Raw genomic sequence first — 24,694 nt, 5'->3', positions numbered from 1 at the left:
ATGTCTCTTACATGTATTGTACAAACATTAAAATAACGGGTTTCAAACGTAAAAAGCTACGTTTTAGCTTTAAAACGTAATGAATCTGATACAAGTACTAAATTTTTGGAATCTGATTACATACTGTAATCCAGATAACATGTAATTAGTTACTACCCAGCACTGGTATTATACAACATTAGCCTCTTCATATTGCATTTCACAGGTCTTCAACAGTAAAAAAACAATAGGGATCTGTACTTGCATCACTTAGATCTTGACTCAACCGGTTCAAAATAGTTTATAATAGAAAAAGACAAAGTTCATGTAGTCTATTCGCTGTCATCGTCCTCCTGCCGCATGCTCTTTGGTCGCTGTCATGGCTCGCTGGTTTGCGTTCAGAAACACAATTGTGTCATATGGTTATTGCGCGCTCAAGTACTCGATGTCTTCCGACAGCACCAACTAGTGGTTGAAGTAGTCAACTACCCGCACACTAGCCCTAGTGGTTTGAAACACCAGCATTTTCCATAATAACAACACTAGTACTTGGTGGCAGTTTTTTTAAGTCATATTACTGAGAATGTTCTACTCATATGTGTATTTTCTCCCTCCCTTTATCTCAATCTCAGTGTGCTGGGTAAAGGCATGAGTCTGGACTGCTATGAAATTCAAATATCGGTGAAGGATTACTGTTTTGGTCGTGCGGACCGGGTGGTGGGGATCGCAGTACTGCAGCTGCGTGATGTAGCAGACCGGAAAAGCTGCGTGTGCTGGTGCCCTTTGGGCCCGCGTATCAACATAGATGAAACCGGGACCACCGCACTACGAATCCTCTCTCAACGCTCGACTGATGAGGTTGCCAAAGAGTTCGTCAAACTAAAAGCTGAGACCAGACCTGTTGAAGAGGGGAGGTAAAGATGAAGCAGAAGGTTGACCTCTTCAGTCGGCCAAATGATGAAAGTGGACTGATTAAAACAGAGACTTTGATCATTTGAGGCAAATGAAAGACTTCCTAACTGTATCTGACAGACAAACAAGCCTTCACAAACCGATTGCACAAGGACTTACACTGTTTATAAAACCTTGCATGTTTGTTCAAAGCCTTAAGTGTCATGTAATCATTTGACTGGCTTTGCATCATTCTTCATGAGGAGCAACTACTAAGATGAGTGCTCGCACTGAGAACTGCGTTCCCACGGTCCCATGGAAAATCTGGTAATATCAGGGAATTTTCAAAGTGTGATGTCAAAAAATGTAGTCATCACTCAAATATTTTGTCGACTAGAAATATCTACAATTTTGTTGTACAAAAATGATCTAGTTAATCAAACGACTGGAAAAATCATGGAAATTTCATCACTTCTAATGAAGTGTTTTTCGGCGCGAGGGCGGGACAGGCCGGTCATCTCACATGAGATTTCTGCAATAGTAAATGACAACGATCCAATCAATTCATCATGGACAAAATCAAGTCCCGCCCTACATTTGTTCTTGTTCGAGAAGCAGTTTCACTCAGATATACGTCACAATATGGAAGAAAAGCCGTTTCATGCCGTTTTTAATGATTGCTTTGCGATTATTTCAAGCACGTTGTAAAGAAAGATATCAGTGACATTATGAAAAAGATCAAATATAAGAAGATGCGAGAGTTTTGCCAAACCATGAGTCTATGGGCTCATTCTTTGTGGCCTTCTGAATGGGAGTCTACTGTTGTTGGTCTAACAAGATTTATTTACATTGGATGTCTATCCTTTGATTGACACATGCACATTTTTCTTCAGTGGTCTGTTCACTAATGTGATCCTGAAATCTTATCTGTAATACCTTCAATACGTTCACCATCTTTGTCTTACTTGAAAGATGGTTCAGTTGTGGTCCGACCTCTCCAAATACTCCAAAGATCATGGTTATTTCCTGTAGTTTTTTTTCCATAGATGTCTCAAAACAGATAAATACACAAATAAAAAAGACAAATATAGGCCAACCAGTGCCAGCTAATGAGAAGGGATGTACTGTATGAAACTTTGTTTACCTTGTGCCAAGTAGATTGTATGCTCTCTTTTTTTGAGGTGTAATAGAGTTATGTTTTGTTTTGTTTGTAATATTTGCACAACCATACAGGTGTAAACACAATCTCTAAAGACAACTACCACATGTGCATGTATTTATTGTAAATTCTAGCTTTTGGTCATATGTTTTATGTTTTGTCAATATGTGGAAAGCTATTTATGTATTTTAAATTATGGAGGAGATCACAGATTGAATTGATATTCTGAATTCGTTTATAAATTATTTATGAATTAATGTGTTTGTGTGTTTCTCTAAGAATGAATCTTCTGGTCTGTTACATCTTTCATTCTCCAAACATCATTGTGCTGCTAATTAGCATTGATATTTGTGTTTGGGTGCATAGATCTGTGGTTGGAAGGCCTACGCTTAAACTTTCTACTTCTCAATATGACTGGCTCTTCCTTTTAAATAATTTCCTCTCTTCTGTTGTTTTGCATGTCAGTTATAGTGTTTCTTCTCTCTTTAGAAGTTCCTCTAAAGGAATCTGATTCAAGTATGGCAAGTCCAGCCTTGTCCAACTTGTTGTTCAGAACAACCAGGCCATATAATTCCCTTGACCCCTGCTTTTAATGAGGTGACCTGTTTTAAAAAATCAATGCAATTGAGGTAAGACTGGCTTCTGTATAATGCAGATCATGTACTTGCATTTAATGATGGCATTTTGATATGGGATATATTTAATAGGTGGTGAATGAAATACATTTTGAGCAATCTTTGTGGCGTCACGTTCAAATTGTTTCACTTCCACATTTTGGGTGGGTTGGTCATTGGTCTGCTTTTTTGTAAAACTGAACATTGTTGTTCTTTGTTGTTTTCCAGCAGAAGAAGAATTGTAAATAGCAAGTATGGACAAACGTGGATACTCTTATAAATGCTTACTGGAAATATGCTGGAAATTGGAAACATGGAAAAGTGTTTAATGACAGTTAAACAAGTACTCTCACACTCTCACTCTCTCTCTCTCTCTCTCTCTCTCTCTCTCTCTCTCTCTCTCTCTCTCTCTCTCTCTCTCTCTCTCTCTCTCTCTCTCTCTCTTTCTCTCTCTCTCTCTCCCTCCCCCTCTCTCTCTGTGGGTTTGTGGGTGTGCATACGTCTGGCGTCTGTGTGCGTGTGTGAAAGCTTTATGTGATGGATAGGTTTAGGGTTAATGTAACGAATGTACAGTTTGCACATTATAAAAATCATAATGTCTATTAAACATGGATACACAATATGCGCTTGTGTGTGCATGTGTGTGTGCATGTGTGTGTGTGTGTGCGTGCACAACACGTGCTTGTATGCTCATGAGTGTTTATCGTTTGGATTTGTATGGTTAACCTGTTTTCTTTTCATGGATTTATGTCTTTTTAATCTATCCATAATAAGGTAACCTATAATCATTTCCTATAATCATTTTTCCATAAAATGTGTTGCATGCATTTTTATTACCTGACAAGTGCTGTATCAGGACTAGTATAATGCTTATTTTCTTACAAGATGGAAATGCTTCATCAGTCTATGATGGCTTTCTCTCTGAAAATCTGCTTGGCTATAGTTTGAGGAAAAATGTATGCCCAGAAGTGATCTGAATATGATAAAACCTCCATAATCCATAATTGGAAAACCTAAATACATAAAGCTAATAATAATAATAATAATACTATTTGAAAATAGTATTATTTTTTCTATTTAAATCATTTTGTTTTATTTTTAAATATTATTATTAAGAAGAAAATTATATTTATATTTTTACATATTTTAAAGAGGCAAAAAGTTTGTGTTTTTATTTGAGTGCAAAATTTGAGTGATTATAATTAGCTTTTTATAAAAACAACAGAAGTCCTTGTTTAGATAGTTAAGTAAATGTGTATATTCTGTGTATTCTCAATGTGTGTGGTCATAGTGAACATGCTCAGTACTGCTGTTCTTTGTCAGTGGTTAGAGGAATGGGGGGGGAAAACGTATTGCTTCCTTTTTTGGTGTGCCGGAAATCTATACTTTTCTAGTAAGTAAATGGGTGTGTGCAAGACAGAAAGGGACTGAGAGATATACATAGATCTGAATAAAAGTTTGACAGTTTGTTACTCCGGAAGACAAGTGAGTAAATGAAACCTCAGATAAACTGTCACAAGAGTAACGCCGAAAAAGAACATTAAGTTTCAACCCCTCTTCCTTGTTTATGTTGTGTGTGTGTGTGTGTGTGTGTGTGTGTGTGTGTGTGTGTGTGTGTGTGTGTGTGTGTGTGTGTGTGTGTGTGTGTGTGTGTGTGTGTGTGTGTGTGTGGTGGTGGGGTCTCTCGTGTGTGTGTGTGTGTGAATGAGTCTAGGCTGGATGCCTGCACTCCCTGTTTCCCATCAACGCAAAGTGAGAGCAGATGGAAGGCTGAAAAGTGAGAGAAAGGAGGAGGAGAAAGAAAAAAAAGGGCTAGACAAAGAGGAGGAGACTCTTTAGCTGACTTCGGTGATCTCTGGCTGGAGAAAGGAGTGCCTTGTTAGACCTACTACACACACTGCGATGTCACCGTAGGACGCTTACGGTAAGAATACTGAGGGTAAAAGTTAGGGGTGCAGCAAGAGGTCAAGGTCAGCAGAGCGGGTCCCTGCAGACAGTCCTGGAAAAAACACAGGAAGTAAGATAGAGGCTGTGAGAGTGAAAGAGTTTTTCATTCTCCTCGTCTCAGCAGTTTCAAAAGAGGGGTGGAAATACAGAGAGGTTCACGTTGATACACAGCCCGAGGGCGAATTTTTGGTCATGGATGCCTTACGAGGGTGTCAAAAATTTGACTAAAAAAGCTGAGATGTTTGGAAATTTGCATCCTCTGGACTGTATAACTTTTCCACCCAGCTAGCTGTCAAAGAAACAGATACAGAGTTGAACTCTCTTGAACTTACTCCAGGTGAGAATTGATTTAAACCACTGATGTTCTTCTGTTGTTCTTCTGCACAATTTATTTATTTTATTTTTTGAAAAATTAAGTGACATCTTCATAATGAATACTTTCACTTTGATAATTGTTTTTTATGTATGTATTTTTTTATTTAAATGTCAGCAATGTTGATAACACAAGATTATATCTTTGAAATGGTCTAACTCATTGAAGACATCTTCATTTTGTGGTGTAATACCTGAATCTGACATCTGACAATCTAATCAGCGCATTAGTCTATTAAACCATGTTGCAAAGCATACATCATGTATTGCTGTATATACTGAACAATACCCTTCAAAATGACCTGATGAAGATAGGAGATAGATCATCCGGTTTAGTCTCTGACTATATCTGCCTTCCTATATGATTAGATGGACTGGTGTTGCATAACAAGTTGCTCATATACCGCATTTACCGTATAGTGGCAGGTTTTATTCTTTACCTTAAGCATTAAACTTTGGCTTGTAACTCAACCCTCATTTGTGCTACAGGTTTGAATGATATCTCGAATCATATGGCTTGTTGAGGGAAGGTGTGTTATTACTTTTCTATGCAATCAGACTTTGTGGGTGTCGATAAAAAAGTCCCATAGTTTGTGTTTTGGCGTAGAGCACAACACTACATAGTCGGGTTGAAAAACCCTTTTGGTTCTAACTGGAACCTTTTTGGAGAGTATAGGATAACATTTGCATTATTTTGCTGAATATTTAGTGCTGTTGATTACAGACTTAGCAATAAAACTGGCATGTTTTTTCTTGTACTGTGGCAGATTCTCAAATCTGGTTTAGGACAGTCTGAAGTCTGGTTCTCTTCAGGTTTAGGAGTTTGTGTTGGCCTTCCAGTGTCGTTTAATGTTTATGATGGCTTTGTGCATATCTTTGACTGTCGCATGACCCTGAGTTCCTCTGCTGGCCCATACAACTCATTGTCAAATACAGCAGATAAATAATGCAGTGTCAACACACAGCAGGCTCTGTCTGATCAGATATGATTGTCTCTGTGACAAACTGTTATTGTTAATGGATAAATAATTAAAAGGTCATTAGAAATGACATGTCTTTATCTGGTAAAATGAGAGGCCTCCCCTTCATTTGCTATACCTGAGCGCTATTGTAAGGCTTGGTTGAATTATTCATCTGCTCATGTCTTATAGATTTTCCATTTAGTTGTGATTTATCGCTTTATTGCCTCTACTAGACATTGTTTTATTAGTATTTTTTTATAGATGAAATTATGTAAATTGATGAAATTAACCCTTGTATGGTGTTCGGGTCTGTTGGACCCGTTTTCATTTTTTATCAAAAGAAAAATGATACAATTAATTATTTTTTCAAACTGAGACTCATTGGCCTTGGCTCATTTTCTGTGAGGAATATATATCAGAACACATTTTTAATGAAAACACACTGTACACCCCCCCTACACATTTATATTACACACAGGATGTTCGGGTCCACTGGACCCGGGGCTAATAAAAGTGTGGAAATTGTAGGTCCTGTGTACCTTTACTCTGTCCTCCTCCTGTCAGGGCCTGCTGTTAGTGTGTGTATGTTCTTTTATATGGTTTATGAGGACACAAATGTGTATAATGACATGGGTATTACAACGTAAACATGGTTTATGATGACATCTGTGTCCTCATACTAAAACATACTAAATGGTGTTTTTTGAAATTCAAAAAATGCCAAAAGTTTTCTGTGATTGATGGGTTTAGGGGTAGGGTTAGTGTAGGGGGATATATTATACAGTTTGTACATTAGAAAAACCATTATGCCTATGGAGAGTGACCGTACACATATCCGAGTGTGTGTGTGTGTGTATGTGCATGTGTATGTGTGTGTGTGGGTGTGTGTTTTGTGTGTGTGTGTTGTGGGTGTGTGTATGTGTCTGCATGAGTGTGTGTGTGTGTGCGTGTGAGAGAGAGATTGTGTGTAAGTGTGAAAGAGTGCAAGAGTGAGTTTTGTGCTTCTACTCCTGCCATTCCCACACGAGGTTGCAATTCTTAAATGTGATCTAACAAAGGTAAAGAGAAAATATTGACCATATATGCTGTTTATATTGCTTGTAATTGGGATGAAGTAAACATCTGTTGAGTATTTTAACATAACATTTTTGATTGTGTTGAATTAAAAACCCAAAAATGCAGCGGGTCCACCAGACCCACGAACACTGGCTGAATAACAAAAATATGAACACCACACAAGGGTTAAGCTAGTTGAAGTGTCAAAAATGTCTTTTCTGTCTTTTTTTCCGTTTTAGAATGGATAAATATACAGTTACACAATTAAGTAGAAAATGAAGTTTAGTTCAACGTTTTACTCCCATGAGGGGATTTCAGTAAAAACTAATAAAACAAGAAGTTACTGAGTTCCTCAAATTCTGTTGTATTATAATAACAGTGAAGTTTACAGTGAAGCCTTTTGGGGGCCCTAAGCAAAATTAGATTTGTGAGCCCCCTCCCACCACACGGAGTCACCTGTTTGACGATTATTGACACAAATGTCACGCTATAATGTTACATTATAAATTAATACAATGAGGTAATGTATTAATACAAAATAAATACTTAATAAAAAATAGATACTTAAAAAGTTTGAACTTTTTCTTTACTCTTTTACTAACTCTTTGAAACTTCTGAAAACAAACTGTCACAAAACATATTAAATAAATTATTTGCAAAATATCCTCCAACGTTTTGCAACACTTTGCAGTTTGAATGATGTCTTGTATGAACATGACGTAGTATGTTTTTATGTTTCCACTGTTCGATCACGCCCGCGCCACACACACACACACACACACACACACACACACACACACACACACACACACACACACACACACAACATATTCCAGCATTGCAATCTTGACATCGCAGCCTGTTCATTATAGCCGTAATAAAATATAATAATAAAATAGTCAACCTAACATATAAAAATTACACTGCTCTGTTTAAATAGTCAGTAATACAATTTGTACCATTCAGCGTAAGCACCGCTCCACTGTGATGTTTCCAAGCACATTTTTGCACATGTGAAGAGGATGATTTTTTCCCGTCGATATTAGAACGTGAGTGAAGTATAAAGCCTATAATAAAGAATAGTTTACCATCCAAATACATTGCGAATGTTGAAACATTTTGATTCTAATAAGAGAGATACGTGAGCCCAACGCCGCTTACTTTCACTTTCGCTTTAAATTATTTAGTTTTGGCTTGTTTATTTATAGTTATTTTTTATTCTTGTTCTGTTCTGAATATTATTAAATTTAAAGGATAAATCATTGATTTAAATGTCAATCATCAATCATTGATCAAATAATTTTTTTGTGACATGGCTTAACATTGCGGTGACTTTGCGCACGAATTGTCTATGCACGCGAGGTTATATGCGCATGACTCAAACACTGGCAGACACAGCAGCCGCAGTTGTAGGCAGGTATATTGATCATGAAATCAGAATTTTCTTGTCTCGACTTAGTCATTAATTCATTCATTTATGTCACTTGTTTAAGTTAATTAATATGTAAAAAAAATAAAAAAAAAAAATAAATTTGATTAAGAAGCCGCTTATTCGCTTATGCCTCGGGCCGGCTCTGCAAGCAAATAAACTACTACTAACAATAACAACAGAAGAAGGGCAGCGGTCTTGTAGCATGCCAGAAAATTTTTTGACGTTGTCTTATTGTTATTAGTTATGCTTGGTTAACATCACTATCACAACTAGAATTGCTTATAGTTTCAGGTAGGGATTAGAACTATCATGGCTCCAAGCATTATATTTTAGCATGTGAATCATCCCTCACCTTTTGTGATCCCTCAAACCGTGCCACTTGTTAAGAAGATGTGTGTTATTGATTTTCTTATCCATCCGACTTGTGTATTTTGCTAGTAGATGATAAAAAGTATGGCAGATAGGAAAATCCCTTAAATTTGCATTGAAGAAGTGACCTGAGCTGAGTGACATGAGTAAGCAGACATTTCAATTCAATTATTCAATTTTGAATGAAAGTAGACAAATTAGACATAGGAGCAGCTGACCAAATTGTTTTATTTCTAGATTAGCTGACATCATTAGTCAAATCTGCATCCAATGACCATAAATGCCAAAAGCGTTTTACAACATGACATCTATAGCCCTAGTCATTTATCTCAAGTGAGGTGCTATAACATTGGTTTTTAGCTCTCGGCCTCCCATCGTATGGCTTTCCCCATGATGCCCGGCTCTGACTGTCTCAGTCAGCATGTTTCCTGTGTGAAGCTGAGGAAATGATGAAATCCCACTGCAACTGTGGCACACTTCACATTTTGTTGCTTGCAGCTCTCTACAGAGACATTTAGTAGTAGGTCTACTTCAGGATGTATGCTGCTGCCTTTAATGTATAACTAGAGGTTCTTGAGAGTTTCCTTTACTGTCTCAGTGCATTAGTTCAGGATGGGTGCTTGTGTTTATTGAGTTGTTCTGCTTGGAAAGCAACATTCCTTTACTAGCCATTTAATTTGTAAACTACAGGGAATGTCGTCTCTCTAAGTGTGTCTCTGTCATCTTTACCTCTATTGACCTGACTCATAGTTATGGAGAAGTGGTCCTATCGGACTTCCTGAAGCTCTGTGGATGAGTTTTGCATGGTTTATGTCTGAGAGACACTTTGGTAAACACAGATTATTATTATTTTTTTAAACCCCGAACCTTAAAAAAAAAACATTTTCAAAGAAACTTTTTGGACATTTTGGAAAAACATCTGGTAAACCTAAATATTTGTAAATAAGTTACTTTTTTTTATTTAGATTAAACTTTCAGCAGGCTGTTGTATACTGTATGTGCCTTCCAAACTTTGGGGAGTAACTAGCTACAAACTACATTATTCAGTACTGTGACAGTAGGTCAGCCGTTTTCAAATTGGTGTATTTTTTTTCCAGAAACAAACTACATGATCCATATTAAACTGTATATAATACATAGATAAACCTATTAAACTATACTATAATAAAATATTATATACTATAATAACAATCTTGTATTGCAAACTTTACAGCCAAACAAAATGAATCAAACATTCTAGAAGCGCGTTTTGGTAACACTAAGTAACTATGCAGAAAGTAATGTAGTAGTACTACATTAACACTTCAAATTCTACTATTAACTAATATGAAAAAAAGCTTATCTAATCAGTAAGTAATATCAAATTTAGGACTTAGAAAGTTCCTTATTAGGTAATCAATAATTACTGAATGAGATTGGCATCATTAAGAACTAATAGGTAACTATGACAAATTATAAAGAATTACTAATTATTTACTAATCACAACATTAACACGTGTCTGAGATGTGAGTCTTTTTTTACTCTGAATATAGTCATAAAATGACTCATTACTCAAGTGTTACTCACTATGCAGGAACTACTAGTGATCTGGACCGTTATTTTAAAGTGAAAAACATTATCATTAGTCCTGCATTACTTTCTGCATAGCTACTCATTAACGGACCATTATTCTAAAGCGTTACCCCTCGTTTCTTTCACTTTCTTATATGTAGCATGAACCTTAAAAAGTTTGTCAATCAGGTGAATCAGTTCATTTTGATGGTAAATCAATGTAAATAGTTTAATGTAATATTTTTAATTTTTTTGTTTTAAGAGTATAATAATAAAAATATGGATTAAAGTTGTTTACAACTATTGTCTGCGAGTGCAAATTTCAACATTCAACTTCAGTGTTTTATTTGACAGGTTTTCACATTGGAGCTGTGAGTGCAAATGTTCACGTACAAGTACGAATATTTATTGTACAAGTTCTCAAATTCACATCTACGTGCTCTCGAGTTTTGCTACTCTTTTACTTTCATAATTACTCGCTACTATTCAAACCCAGTTTGAAAGAATCTTCCCCACCCAGCACTAATCTGCTGTCACCTCCAGACTGGAGTTACTCACTATAATCACTGCGTTTTTGAGGAATCCTGCTGCAAGTCACTGCATGTTTCATACGGTTTAGAAATGCATGTGGTAATCTACACAAGCTAAGTCTTGCCATCAACACTCCAAACTGATCCATTGGAGACTAATAATACAAATTACAGTTCAATTGAAAATGTTATAATATATGGATTCTTTTGTTTGTGTTAATACTCACTATTTTTGTGTTTCAGTGTTTTGTTACACATGCTGTTGCTAATCTTTTAGCTTTCCCACAGTGTGTGTAGACTACATTGTATTCACTTGTTTGTCATTAGCACTTCCTTCTATTGAATGACCTGTCAGCAGTTAATCAAAATGTTGCAAATCACAATGGTTTTTTTAACCCAATTCCCTCACAGTTTACCAGACTGAGTTTGAGTTTCGGTTTGCGCATTCAGTTACCCTGTCTTGATTTATAGTTATTTAAAAAGTTTCTATTTATCTATAAACACACTACAGCATTTCCTTTTGTCTTCAGTGGGATTCTACAGAAACCCTTGATCAATGCACTGGCCTACTTTCAAAACCACCTAAGTGGTTTCAGTATCTTTATTTTCACACCCTTCTGATTTGTCCAATTATTTGTTTGTTAGTTTAAAACCAACATTTGTTAGTAGTGTTGGCATTTGACACCATAACCCATTTTTTTATTCCATAACCCATTTGGTAACACTTTACTTGAAGGGGTGTGCATAAGACTGACATGACACGTCATGAATATGAAGGAGGTTTTATTCATGTTTATGACAACTGTCATTAAGTGTCATTCGCTCAATTATGACATTTTTTATGCAAATATGACATTGTTTGAAATGTCTTTATGACAACTTGACATAAACCAATACATCATAGCATCATTAATTATCAATGGGTTAACATTACATTAAACTGTCATGTGGTTGGTTTTGACATTGGCTGTCATGAGGCCATTATAACTGTCATGAATATATTTCTGAACACTTTTTTTCCATTATTCCAGTATTAGTTATAAAATAATTTGACAGTATTAACACTTAATGACATTTTAATGACAAATTAAATTTGTATCACTGTAGTTGAGGTCAAGAAAAATATTCATGACAGTGTTATAAAATTATTTGACAGAGTATTAATACTTAATGACATTTTAATGACAAATTCAATTTGTACCACTGGAAAAAAAGTGGTCAGTAATATAATGTAATGTTAACCCATAAAGCCAATTAGTTTCTTAAGTTTGAAGATTAATCAAACGATGTCATCTTTGCATTAAAAATGACATTATTGAGCGAATGACACTTAATGACAGTTGTCATTAACATGCATAAAACCTCCTTCTTATTATGAAGGTGTCATGTCAGTCTTATGCACACCCCTTCAAGTAAAGTGTTACCAAACATTTTTTAACATAATTTTGTGATTCTGTTATGACGCTTATTTCTATGTACCAACTTCTCTGTGTAATGACACATTTACAGTCATAGGTTTTAAACATAGCAGCATGGCACTGTAGATTATCTGAAGTGGTGTGGAGTAATAGTGACCAGAGCATGTCAGCCCATATGCAGGCATGTGAGGTATATTCTGAGACACCACACCAAAGCTTATCAAAAGGCAGGATCTTCATTTTTTTCGGTCCTTGTATATTTCTCTTATATTCACTCAGATATTACTCACGTATGCACACCCAGTTTTGTTATAATCACATTACACAGGAACTTAGGAAAGGTGGAAAACAAGATAGCACACAATAGCCCCTTTGAAAACTTACACACATAACAGCCTCTGGACTTCTAGGCTCTAGACTGTGTTTGTAAAATTGCCAGTCATTCCCTCCAAAGAGTAGAAGGTCAGAGTACTGCATGAGGATTTCCTAGATGCTGCCTTTGAAAATCGGGGAGTTGATGTATGACATTCATTTTTATTTTTTTATGTACTCTATTTATTTAGGTTAGCATTGAGAATTTGAGTTAGAATTTATGTGAATATGGTCATTTCACCAGTTTAATCACAATTTTAATTTGAATTGGAATTTGATTTTGAATTGAAATGACATGGATAAAAATTACACTACCTTCAAATATTTATGTTAATTACAGTTCAATTCAATGTGCAATTCTGCATCCTGTTTGCTAATTTAATTAAATTCCAAAAATGTAATTGGAATTTACAAGGCAAGCGTGGGCTTGTTGAAAAGGGACAAACCCTTTTCTTTGCCTGCTTTTTTCATCTCCAGCCCTCCACACCTTATTTTGTCAAACAGGTCTTGCTCACATAACATTTGTGTTATTTAATTTATTAAAATGGTGTCAGCACATTTTATAGTTGAATTTTCTCATTGACTCCTTTTATTTTTTTTTATTTTTTTTTTTGTACAGTGAGGTTACAGCCTAACCTTACAGTGGTGACAGTGAGACATGTATTCCTGTAGCATGCATGTTTGCAAACATGCACTTTAATATGTGGTTACTATGTGTGCATATTGTGGTCTGTGCCTTGTCTTCTTGCACCCCCTCAGAACCCCACCTATTTGTTTCTGTGGTTTGATTGGACTCACGTCTATCATTTTCCAACCACTTGCACTGTTTTTCACTTGGTGGCCCTCTTTAGTTCTCTCCTATTCTGCCTATTTTACTGTAAATCATTCTCTGCATCTTATGCTGTCGTGATAAATTAACTTCACAAAGTTTGCACATTTGGCTTGGGTGTTGTCTCTGTTTCAAAACATGCTGTAATAGTTTTTTTATGGGCTCAGTCACTGACATTTGGAGTGGGGAAAGTTCTTGTCCATACTGTAAGAATTGAGAAAATAGAAAATGCCGGGGAGTCTGGTTGAGGAACGACCACTCCCAGAGAAGACAAAGGACCTTTCTCGAAATTAACATTTGACTCTCTCTTGAGAAACTAGCATCCCTGAGTTAATCACCTCACCCATGTTGTCTCTCTCTCATGCTGAGATCACCAGATATTCACCCAAAAGTCTAAATGGTTTAATGTGAATAATTATCTTACAGTATTATACATGTTTGGTATCATTTGAAATGTCTCAGTATGACTGGTACAAAGGTCTCATTCCCAGAGAAGTAAACCAAAAGGTAATAAAGAGTTTAGAGATAACTTGCACACAGAGGAGGGTCTGTCTTCCAGGCAAATTCTGCTCCCAAAAGGTGTAAACTCTGAATGCAAATTCCCATTGTTAGCAAATGTTTCCATGTGAAAGAAGTTTCTGTCTATATAAAGAAATGCAACAAGAGGCTCAGGGCGATTTGTAACTCAAAATAGCCTGTGATGCGGAGTGTATGCAAGATGCTCCGCATCATGTATTTTATAATGTCAGGTACGCATCTTCTCTCTTTATTCCAGAACATTTGATGTTTTGTATTTATTATCTTTGAACTGATTATGAAATTGGCATGATACATTTACCTGACATAATAAATTGTTACATTTGATTTTATTCCGACTGACTTTGAAATAGTTTTTCCCAAGTAGATTAAACAGATTCGTATTTTACCGCAAGTTCTGCGTCAGATTAGTGACGACACTAATCACTAATTCAAGTGTATGTAGGGTGACCAGATGAGATTGGCTGAAATTCGGGACGAGTGGGGGGGTTGCTTTGTTGGGGTAGGCCTACTATGATATTAGACTACATAGCCTATAATAAAAGATAATGAATTTCAAACCTGAACCAAACATATTTTTAAGAACATAGGAACTCCAAGGCAGTCTAATTATGTTGAAAAAAGTTAAAAAGCCTTTATTTTATTCATGGCTTAAACATTAAAATTTGAATTCAATTTTAAATTAAATTTTAAAAACATTAAAAATTCCAATTTTAATGTTTAAGCCATGAATAAAATAAAGGCTTTTTAACTTTTTTCAACATAATTCGAGTGCCTTGGAGTTCCTATGTTCTTAGAGCTTAATTATCCCAAACAACCAAAGAGCACTGAGATTTTACACCCTGTGCAGCACTTCTGTGGCATTCTTTGCTTTGACAAACATATTTTTATTCAAAGATCAACAGTCATTCAGCCAAAAAACTCATACAGTATGTCATTGTAAAAGAAAAAAAAAAACAATGACTTTTGTAACAGAGCGTAAATCAAACTTTTCAGGCTATAGCCTAACGCTAATAAGCCTTATGCCAAAATTATTATTACGACTAAATTGTCGGTCATTAAATAAGAAAACTAAATAATCATGTAGATGATTTGCTTTGTGTAACCCGACATCAACCTGCACATTCACTGTCTTTGCGGCTGCTGCAACTTGCCCTTGCTTATCAATGCATATAAATTTGCGCCTATACGGTATCTTTGTAGAACATACAATTTTTTAAAAAAAGATGCTGCAGCCAATGAGCAACTGGCGGGGGCTGGCTGCAGGATGACTCAACGTCCACGGACAGTTATTAATGTTTTATCAGACAATAACAGACAAAAAATAAGATTTTGCTTTATATAATAATTTTCAGGAAAATTAAGCCGGATTCGGGACAACAGCTTAGATTTCGGCACTGTCCCGAATTTTTTGGGATGTCTGGTCACCCTAAGTGTACGTGGTTCACAAAGACAAGAAGTGAATTTCCTTTTAGAACAGCAAAAATGCTGCTTGACCAATCTAAATTTGGATGTGTCTTACCTCTGTTTTAATTTAATGTTACTTTAGATAAGTGTACATGGGAAACCACGTCATGGCTAATCCAAAGCTATTATAAGAGAAGTAATGTTGGTCAACTTATATCTTTAATAGTGGCCATACCTCTTTAATTTCAAGTGTATGCAATCACGGGGGCTATACCAAAGTATCTTTGATTGTGTAAGCGTGAATGCAACCAATCAGGTATATAGCCAATTACCTCTTGGTGACCAAAACTGACGAGCTTGTGATCGTGAGACCCGCGTTAAACAGAAGGTGTGAGGACCTCAGAGCCACATTAGTCCAGTCATTTTATGAAAAAAGGTTGAACAAATTGCAACAGAAGCAAACTCAACTGATTTTGAACTGAACAGTCCCACGGACCCAGCCCCAAACCCAATCTCTTAAAAATGAATAAAGGCTGGTTTAAAGTACTTCTTCCTGCCTCTATGTATTAGTATTTTACTGTTATGTGTCAACAAGATTCAACAAGACATTTTCACCTGGCTATACCCAATGTTTAGATCTGTTGTGGCATTTATGCAAATTAGCACATACATAATTCGATTATGCACCGTTTGTCCATGTTAACAAACCTTTAAAAAAACTTGTAATACATTTTTTGTTTGTCTTGATGCAAGTAATCAACTCAGTAATTTTCATGGTGATATCTAAAGGTTACATTTTTTACCCTATATTCACGTAAGAAAAAGAATGAGTAGGCATGAATAGGCTATATTTGGGTCTTTTTCGAAACTTTCCCTTAATGGGATTCTTCTGGGCTTTTTTTCTCTTACTCGGGACATATTGAGGATACAAAATCAGTTGAGTTAGCTTCTGTTGCAATTTGTTCAAGGTTGACCCCCATTTTGGCTTGAAATGACTGGACTACATAGCTTCCTAATATGAACAGGTAAAATATAAGTTAAGAGTTAAGTACAACTATAAAATGTATTGCTAAACTATTATATAATTGACCAATAACCAGTTGGCAATCTAACCTAAATTCGACGTTGTGATAAAATGGAGTCAGATAAAAGCTTAAATGGAATTAAATTAGATTGCCACGTGAAAAGACAGTAACGCGCAGAGACCTTCACCCGTTCTATTGGATGCCGCCATTGGGCTGATCTAGACAGCCTTAAATTGCTATTTAGATCTTGCAGTGCATGTTGATCATACAGTTTACAATGGAATGTAGAGTCAAAAATATGATAATAAATGATAAAACATTTATGACATTTGTCCTTTTTCAATACAATGAAATAATACAGTGACTAGGGGCAGTTGAACTTTAAAACGGACAAAAAAAGCATCATTAAAGTGGCATACAAGTAGTCCATAAAACTTGTATTCTATATTCCAAATCATATGATACATGTAGCTTTGTGTGAAAAAAAAGAAAGAAAAATGGTAGTTATACTTTTGAAAAGTTATAGCTCTCAAATAATTCTCATATGGACTACTTTCATGGTACATTTACATTTTTCATTTTGATCCTTTTGCTTACTGTCTGCTATCGTTGAATGTAAAAGAGCAGCTTTGACATTTACTCAGCTAAATATCTCCTTTTACGCTCCAAGAATAAAGTCATACAAGTTTCAAATGACATGAATGCGAGTAAACGATGACAGAATTCACACATTTGGGTAAACTATCACGTTACGTCTTCAAAATAAACTTGAATGGGACTTGTACTGATTTGTAGCCCCTTAAATGGTTATTTTTTTTCGGTTTTCATAATGACTAGTTTTTTCCCAGTGATGTGGACAGCGTAACCAAGCTGTGGCCACAGTGGAAAACAGCTCTTCCAAAGGTTCTCTAGCATGTGTGCTGTACATTTAAAACACACATTCTTAAACACACACTTCTAAAATTAGCTCTTGTGTCACTCTGGAATTCTGTCCAATGGGCGGGTTTCATAAGTGCTGTTTCCTCAAACTAGAATGTGTGTGTGGTGTGTAAGTGTGGATGTAGAGTTAAAAAGTTTGGGTTTGTAAGATTTTTTTATGTCTTTTATGTTCACCAAGGCTGCTTTTATTTTTGATACATAAATGGTAATATTATGAAATATTAATACAATTTAAAACAACTGTTTTCTCTTTTGATATATTTTAAAATATATATTTTTTTCTTTGATGGAAAAGCCTTTACACCAACCTTCAGTGTCACATGTTCCCTTTTATTGTCATTACCTTCCCTTTTTATCAATGTAATGCATCCTTGCTAATTGCTTAAACAGACTATCTTACTGACCCCAAACTTTTAGTTGGTAGTGTATCAATGTGTTCATGTGTGTATGTTTGTGTAAAAGATGTGTCCCAGCATAGTTTTATTCACTGAAATTTCAAAAGTCAGGATGTCTTGGTGCTTTTATTTCAACAAAAAGTGCTTAAAAGGAAAGTTCACCCAAAAATCAAAATTGTCATCACTTACTTTCCCTCAAGTCCAAACATGTATGAGTTTCTTTTTTCTGTTGAACACAAAAGAAGATATTTTGAAGAATGTAGGTAACCAGACAGTTGACGGTAGCCATAGATTTTCATAGAAGGAAAAGAAATACTATGGAAGTCAAAATCTGCAAAATATCTTCTTTTGTGTTCTACAGAAAAAAGAAACTCATACAGGTTTGGAAAAACATGAGGGTGGGTAAGAGTTTAGAGATAACTTGCACACAGAGGAGGGTCTGTCTTCCAGGCAAATGGCATTCTGCTCCCAAAAGGTGTAAACTCTGAATGCAAATTCCCATTGTTAGCAAATGTTTCCATGTGAAAGTAGTTTCTGTCTATATAAAGAAATGCAACAAGAGGCTCAGGGCGATTTGTAACTCAAATAGCCTGTGATGCGGAGTGTCTTGCATACACTGGGTGATAACAGAATTTTAGGGTGAACTATCCCTTTAAAAATAGTCACCTTTAAGCGGTTTAACACACTCTTTCTCAGACAATCGTTTTGTTCTCTTTTCAGAGAAATGATGATTAATCCTTGAAAAAGAAGAAAGGAAGCCATGCCATTCTTTGGCTTAGACTGTACGCGGAAAAGAGAGAGAGGTACAGACATGACACACAGCTTTGACCTTTAACCAAAGTCTTACATCATAGGATTCAGTATGCTGAGACAACTACTGTATGAGTAATCCATTCATTGGTTGATTTCCCCTAACAAACACTGTGGTGCTATCAGAACTGTTTCTTTTTAAGCATCCTGCTCATCCAATGGTGTGAGTTTAGGACGGGACTATCCGTTTGTCCTATCAATGACCTACAGAAGAGGGCTGCAAATTACACACTTCTTCAAACTTGCCTGACCTAACCAAATGAACCTAATCTAAAGCCTAATCTAAAGTTTTTCTCTATATGTGTTTATAGAGGTGGAGAGGAAAATCAGAGCAAACGACAGAGAATATAACTCATCCTTCAGATATGCTGTGAGTATCAAATCAGTGTGACAGAAAATCACTCTAATTCAAACCTACAAAAATGAACATTTGTGTTTTGTCTGAAGATATAGCCTAGATGACCGAATGTGTCATGATGACATTATATGGAACCTCCCGTTTCCTCTTAACAGATTGCAGTTATTTTCGATTCCATTCTTTAAAAAAAAAAAAACTCCCACAGTCCAACACTATATTAATCACTGTGTCATTGCTTGTGTTCATTATTTTTGAGATTCAAATGTGTAAAATCTTTCGGTAACACTTTACTTGAAGGGGTGTGCATAAGACTGACATGACACGTCATGAATATGAAGGAGGTTTTATGCATGTTTATGTCAACTGTCATTAAGTGTCATTTGCTCAATTATGACATTTTTAATGCAAATATGACATTGTTTGAGATGTATTTATGATAACTTGACATAAACCAATACATCATAACCTGTCAGTGTCTTGGTAATGACAACTTGACATTATTAAGACAACAAAACCTGTCATAAATATGTCATAAACATGACATAGCAGATTCATTATCAAACTTAAGAAACCACTTAGGTTTATGGGTTAACATTACATTAAACTTTCAGGTGGTTGGTTTTGACATTGTCTGTCATGAGGCCATTATAACTGTCATGAATATTTTTCTTGACCTCAACTACAGTGGTACAAATTGAATTTGTCATTAAAATGTTATAATGGCCTCATGACAGCCAATGTCAAAACCAACCACCTGACAGTTTAATGTAATGTTAACCCATGAAGCTAAGTAGTTTCTTAAGTTTGATAATGAATCTGCAATGTCATGTTTATGACAGGTTTTGTTGTCTTAATAATGTCAAGTTGTCATGACAAAGACACTGACAGGTTATGATGTATTGGTTTATGTCAAGGTGTCATAACAAAGACATCTCAAAAAATGTCATATTTGCATTAAAAATGTCATAATTGAGCGAATGACAGTTGACATAAACATGCATAAAACCTCCTTCAGATTATGAAGGTGTCATGTCAGTCTTATGCACACCCCTTCAAGTAAAGTGTTACCAATCTGACTTGCTATATTAGGAAATAAGCATGTGTGGTCTTTAGACACTTGTAAGATGATGTCTGCACAACACTATTGAACCATCTTTCATCTCTATCTTTTCTTCCTGAAGACCAATTCAATCAAGACCTCCAAATACAACCCCTTCACTTTTTTGCCTCTCAACTTGTTTGAGCAGTTCCAGAGGATCGCCAATGCCTACTTCCTCTTTCTGCTCACCCTACAGGTACGTCATACATCATGCAGTTTACTGAATGAAGCTCTGGATCTTCAGAGTATTCTTTCATTAGTTCATTAATATATTCATTCACTCACTCATTTGATAATGATTTGAAATCAAAGTCAGTCCGAGACAAAGGAAGTTAGGGTTACACTTTATTTCAAGAGTCCACTTTAGACATTCTACTAACTATAGTAGTAGAATAAGTTGATGTTCTTGCAAAGTTATTTAATTAATAAAATGTTAGTAAAATAAAGTGTTAGCAGATATTAAGCATAGAGTCTACTAATACTCTACTGACAAAATAGTGTTATCGAAGTTTGAGGATGTTTCTTCTTTCATTCTTTGAGGATGTTTAGTCATGCATATTGCAAAGAATGTGATCAAAACATGACCCCAACTTCCCGTATTAAGTCTACGCCCCACACATTCTAAATTACTAAATACTTGTGCAATAATGATTGTGTCATGACTCATGACCCTATAACTTTATTAGCTCACTCTTTATTAGCTTTGACTTTAAGGCAAGTCATTTGACTTTGCAGCCATTTCCGTTACACTCAATGGCAGCTATTTCCAGTCATGCAAGTACAGCTACCATATACAGTAGTAAATTAATGAGGAAAGTAATTACGTTATCAATAACATTTTAAATTAGACACTGATTTTTCAAAGTTGTAAATAAAACCGATTATTGGAGTATGTTTTACCGGAAAATAAAAATGTACGTTTTTCTGCTTTAAAATTTAATTGCTGTTTCTTTTTAATTGGTTGTGAAATGTACTAGCAACTTCTGAGTGAAAATTGCTTTACAACCACTCTGAGTGGTAATTTAAAAAAATTGTTTATTAATGGTGTGTTGTCCTCTCAGGCTCTCCAATATAGATTATAAGGGTATGTTTTACAAAAAAAAAAAAACCGTTTTTGGACCTCCAAATTTCACGGCTAATTCAATGTGATACTTGCAGTTTCTTTGTAATTGTGTGAAAAAAAATATTCTGCTAAATTTTTTTCAGTACAGAAATCTAAAAAGACTATAATTGAAATAATGATATCATGAATTGTGTGTCTTAAGCTCAGATCATGCCGTCATATTGTGTGGTAAATTTTTTCCCATTCACATATTTACTAGTGCACCATCTCTGGCTCACAATGTGATGTACTGTAGCTACCAGTATGTTGCTGGCTTTTGCTTTTAATACTTAATCATCACATTGCAACATTCAAAGCACATTTTAACGTATGTGTGTTGTATTGTAGGTTATTCCTGCTATTTCCTCTCTGCCTTGGTTCACCACTGTCTTCCCTCTAGTGTTGGTATTAACAGTGACTGCAGCCAAAGATGCCATTGATGATATTGTAAGTACACACATGTGACTGTATGCAACACACTGAAGATCTATTCATCCGTTGTTCATCTTTCTTTAATTTTTTCCCCTCCTGACTGGAACTAGCGCGATCTGACTGTGATTTAACTATATAGGCCAAAGACTGATTATTAAAGCTTATTGCTCTGTATTCCCTTAATTATGTTGGTTATGAATGCTTTTTTTTATTTATTATTTTATGCCGTTAAGTTCTGGATGAAATCTCATTAGTCCCAAAATCCCGCTTTTCATAAATATCACATTGTACCTGGTAAGGAGTTTAAATTCTTTAAATATTGTTGAACAGACTACAGCTACTAGTACTCATTTTTTCAGTCCCCCTGTAATCCAGAGAACCCTCTGCTAGATCGCAAATTGAGCTACCTTGTTTCCTATGGTCTGGTAGGAAATAAATGACATTTAGTTAATGAAAATGACAGCTTTTACTATAATACTCAGTACACGTCTAATTTAAATGCCCTTTACTTTGGCGCAAACTTTCCTCCGAACAGCAGAAACTCGTAAAGCAAAAGGTTACGGGTCTGAATTTGTCAGTGGTGGACTGGAAAATCTGATACAGTGAACAGGAGCCACCTCAGCCACGGCAGGAATACAATAGTTCTTATGTTCCTGCTGAGGGAAGTGGAGGGGAATTAGGGAATCGCTCCTCTTTCTCTCCTCGTTCATAAAGCTGGAATGAGCCAATTTCTGGACGCAGCAGATCTTTGCATTTAAAGACAGATTTAAAGATTTCTCTTCTCTGTCTTCAAATTCATTTATCCCGTAAGGGCTTCTGTTATCATTTTCTTTTTGCTTTCATATGGTTTCTTGCTCCATTATTTTCCTTCAGTCTTTTTTTCTCTTTTTATTTCTTTGCAGAATCGCCACAGAAGTGACAGGCAGGTGAATAACCGTAAGGTGAATGTGCTTATCAATGGAAAGTGAGTGGCTGTCATATTTATGTTTCAGTCTTACTTGTTACCTGCACACCTTTTCCAACTCCCAAGTGTTTTAAATTTCTATAAATGGTGCGTCTACTTTTCATACTATTTCTAGTTTAATCTGGAATGTTTTGAATTTCGAACTTACTAAAAAACAATTGCATCAATCCCAACAGGACACAGCTGTAGACACAGAAATGTTCTTCCTGTTGTTCTGACCTGTGTTCATTTATCTTGATCTCTTACACACACACACACACACACACACACACACACACACACACACACACACACACACACACACACACACACACACACACACACACACACACACACAATGAATAACTACTAGAATGATGCCTTATATTCTATGTTGTTCAGAAATCTGTTTTCACCAGATCTGTTTTCACCAGATTTCTGGTGGTCCCTCATCATATGTCAAAATCAGTCTCCGCAAGATTGTGCATTCATAATTTATGTTGAGTTAAATAGAAACGAATGATGCACACACCCTTAGTGTTGCAACTTATTGTAATCAGAATTATCTGTCATTCTCTTTCATAATAGACTGATAAGCGAGAAATGGATGAATGTGCAAGTGGGAGACATCATAAAGTTGGAGAACAACCAGTTTGTCACAGTAATACATTTAAAGATTTACATTTATATTACATTTACATAATTTAAAATGTAAATCTTTACGTAAAGATTCAAGATCCGATGTAAATTAATATTGAATTAAAATCCCCTTGTCTCTCCGCATCTTCCTCACAGGCAGATTTGCTCCTGTTGTCTAGCAGCGAACCGCTCAACTTGATCTACATTGAGACTGCAGAGCTGGATGGGTGAGTACAAGAATCAAATCTGTGGTTTTCATATTTGAAGCTATGTTAAACACTTTTTTTCTATTAAGATGAAATTACCTCATGAGAAATACACAATGGATTGTGTTTTTACAGTTGAAGTACTAGATTTCTGATTTGTCATTTTTCCACACAGAGAAACAAACCTGAAGGTTAAACAGGCTCTGACTGTAACCGGAGACATGGGCGACAATTTAGAGGCTTTGGCCGCTTTCAATGGTGAGGAAAAAGAGAGAAAGAAAAACAGAATTTCTTTCTGTAGTTAATGACAGTGTTTTAGTGCCACTTTAAAATCTAATAAATCTAATGGCAAATTTATACTGTAAAAGGTGACACAGAAGCGCTTCTGAATTGGCATTTATGTCACTGTTTAATGCTGCTTAGAGGTGGCATAAATTCATTTATACCGCAATTAAAACTGTATGTTTTGTTACTAGGTGCTGAGGAGGGTCAGAGCAGGCATGGTTTAGTCTGGCTGTGTAAAGATGCCTTAAAGGGTTAATTCACCCAAAATTTTTATTTCTGTCATTAATTACTTGCCCTCATGTCGTTTCAAACCCTTAAGACCTTTGTTCATCTTCAGAACACAAATGAAGATATTTTTGATGAAATTTCGTGTCAGTCTCTGACGCTGTGCACATTGTAAACACAATGCAACGCTTCTGTGTTCTACATCAGAACGCCGACTCAGACTGACACAGAAGAGAAGAAATTGTTGAATAAAGTCCTTATTTTTGTGTGTTTTTGCACACTAAAAGTATTCTCGTTGCTTCAGAACATTAAGGTTGAACCACTGTAGTCACATGGACTATTTTAACAATGTCTTTACTACCTTTCTGGGCCTTGAAAGCTCTCGGATTTCATCATAAATGTGTTCATTTGTGTTCCGAAGATGAATGAAGGTCTTACGGGTTTGGAAGGACGTGAGGGTAAGGAATTAATGACAGAAATGTCATTTTTGGGTGGGCTAACCCTTTAATTTCGAGAATAAATTTGAAATGATGTCTTAAGAAAATGGTGATAAACACACATTGAAGATGTGTGTGTGGTTTGTGATATTTTGTCATTTGTCGCATTTCCTCCGTGATCCTACTCTTTCCATTCACGGAGAGCCAAAGGGGGAGGGGCATGTCTGAAATCTCATATATATATAGATGCCTCATTAGCAGCTTTTTCAATGGGCCGAATATATAAGCTGTCCGCCATCTTGGAATGGTCAAAGCCGGTCCGTAAACACTCGAGAGCGAGTTGACTGAGTGTCTGCAACCATAGTTAGATGCA

General features: G+C 35.8%; 2 protein-coding genes across 4 annotated transcripts in view; both read left to right on the top strand.

The window, feature by feature from the left end:
* The window catches only part of unc13ba (unc-13 homolog Ba (C. elegans)), a 73,729-nt gene extending 70,474 nt beyond the window's left edge, over positions 1 to 3,255 (top strand). The window contains exon 37 of the mRNA XM_079873140.1: positions 612 to 3,255. Within this exon, the coding sequence (XP_079729266.1) occupies positions 612 to 897 (286 nt within the window). The 3' untranslated portion in view covers positions 898 to 3,255. The remainder of the gene's footprint in view (positions 1 to 611) is intronic.
* A 1,076-nt stretch (positions 3,256 to 4,331) lies between these two features.
* atp8b5a (ATPase phospholipid transporting 8B5a) overlaps positions 4,332 to 24,694 on the top strand; it is a 33,346-nt gene continuing 12,983 nt past the window's right edge. For 2 of the 3 annotated variants that reach the window (XR_013821406.1, XM_079873006.1), the window contains exons 1-9: positions 4,332 to 4,567; positions 18,506 to 18,588; positions 18,907 to 18,965; positions 20,135 to 20,248; positions 21,503 to 21,601; positions 22,489 to 22,550; positions 23,118 to 23,190; positions 23,325 to 23,395; positions 23,550 to 23,632. Coding sequence is in view for 2 of the 3 variants with exons in the window: in XM_079873006.1 (XP_079729132.1) it covers positions 18,546 to 18,588; positions 18,907 to 18,965; positions 20,135 to 20,248; positions 21,503 to 21,601; positions 22,489 to 22,550; positions 23,118 to 23,190; positions 23,325 to 23,395; positions 23,550 to 23,632 (604 nt within the window). In the remaining variant the exon portion in view is untranslated. Of the gene's footprint in view, positions 4,928 to 18,505; positions 18,589 to 18,906; positions 18,966 to 20,134; positions 20,249 to 21,502; positions 21,602 to 22,488; positions 22,551 to 23,117; positions 23,191 to 23,324; positions 23,396 to 23,549; positions 23,633 to 24,694 lie in introns of all 3 variants that reach the window. The other variant, XM_079873007.1, reaches the window with a different exon arrangement.

This window comes from Squalius cephalus (assembly GCF_949319135.1).
Source record: "Squalius cephalus genome assembly, chromosome: 5".
In the NCBI taxonomy this organism is placed as follows: domain Eukaryota; kingdom Metazoa; phylum Chordata; class Actinopteri; order Cypriniformes; family Leuciscidae; genus Squalius; species Squalius cephalus.
Note: the sequence above shows the minus strand (reverse complement) of the source record. Positions and strands in the feature narration are given on the sequence as shown.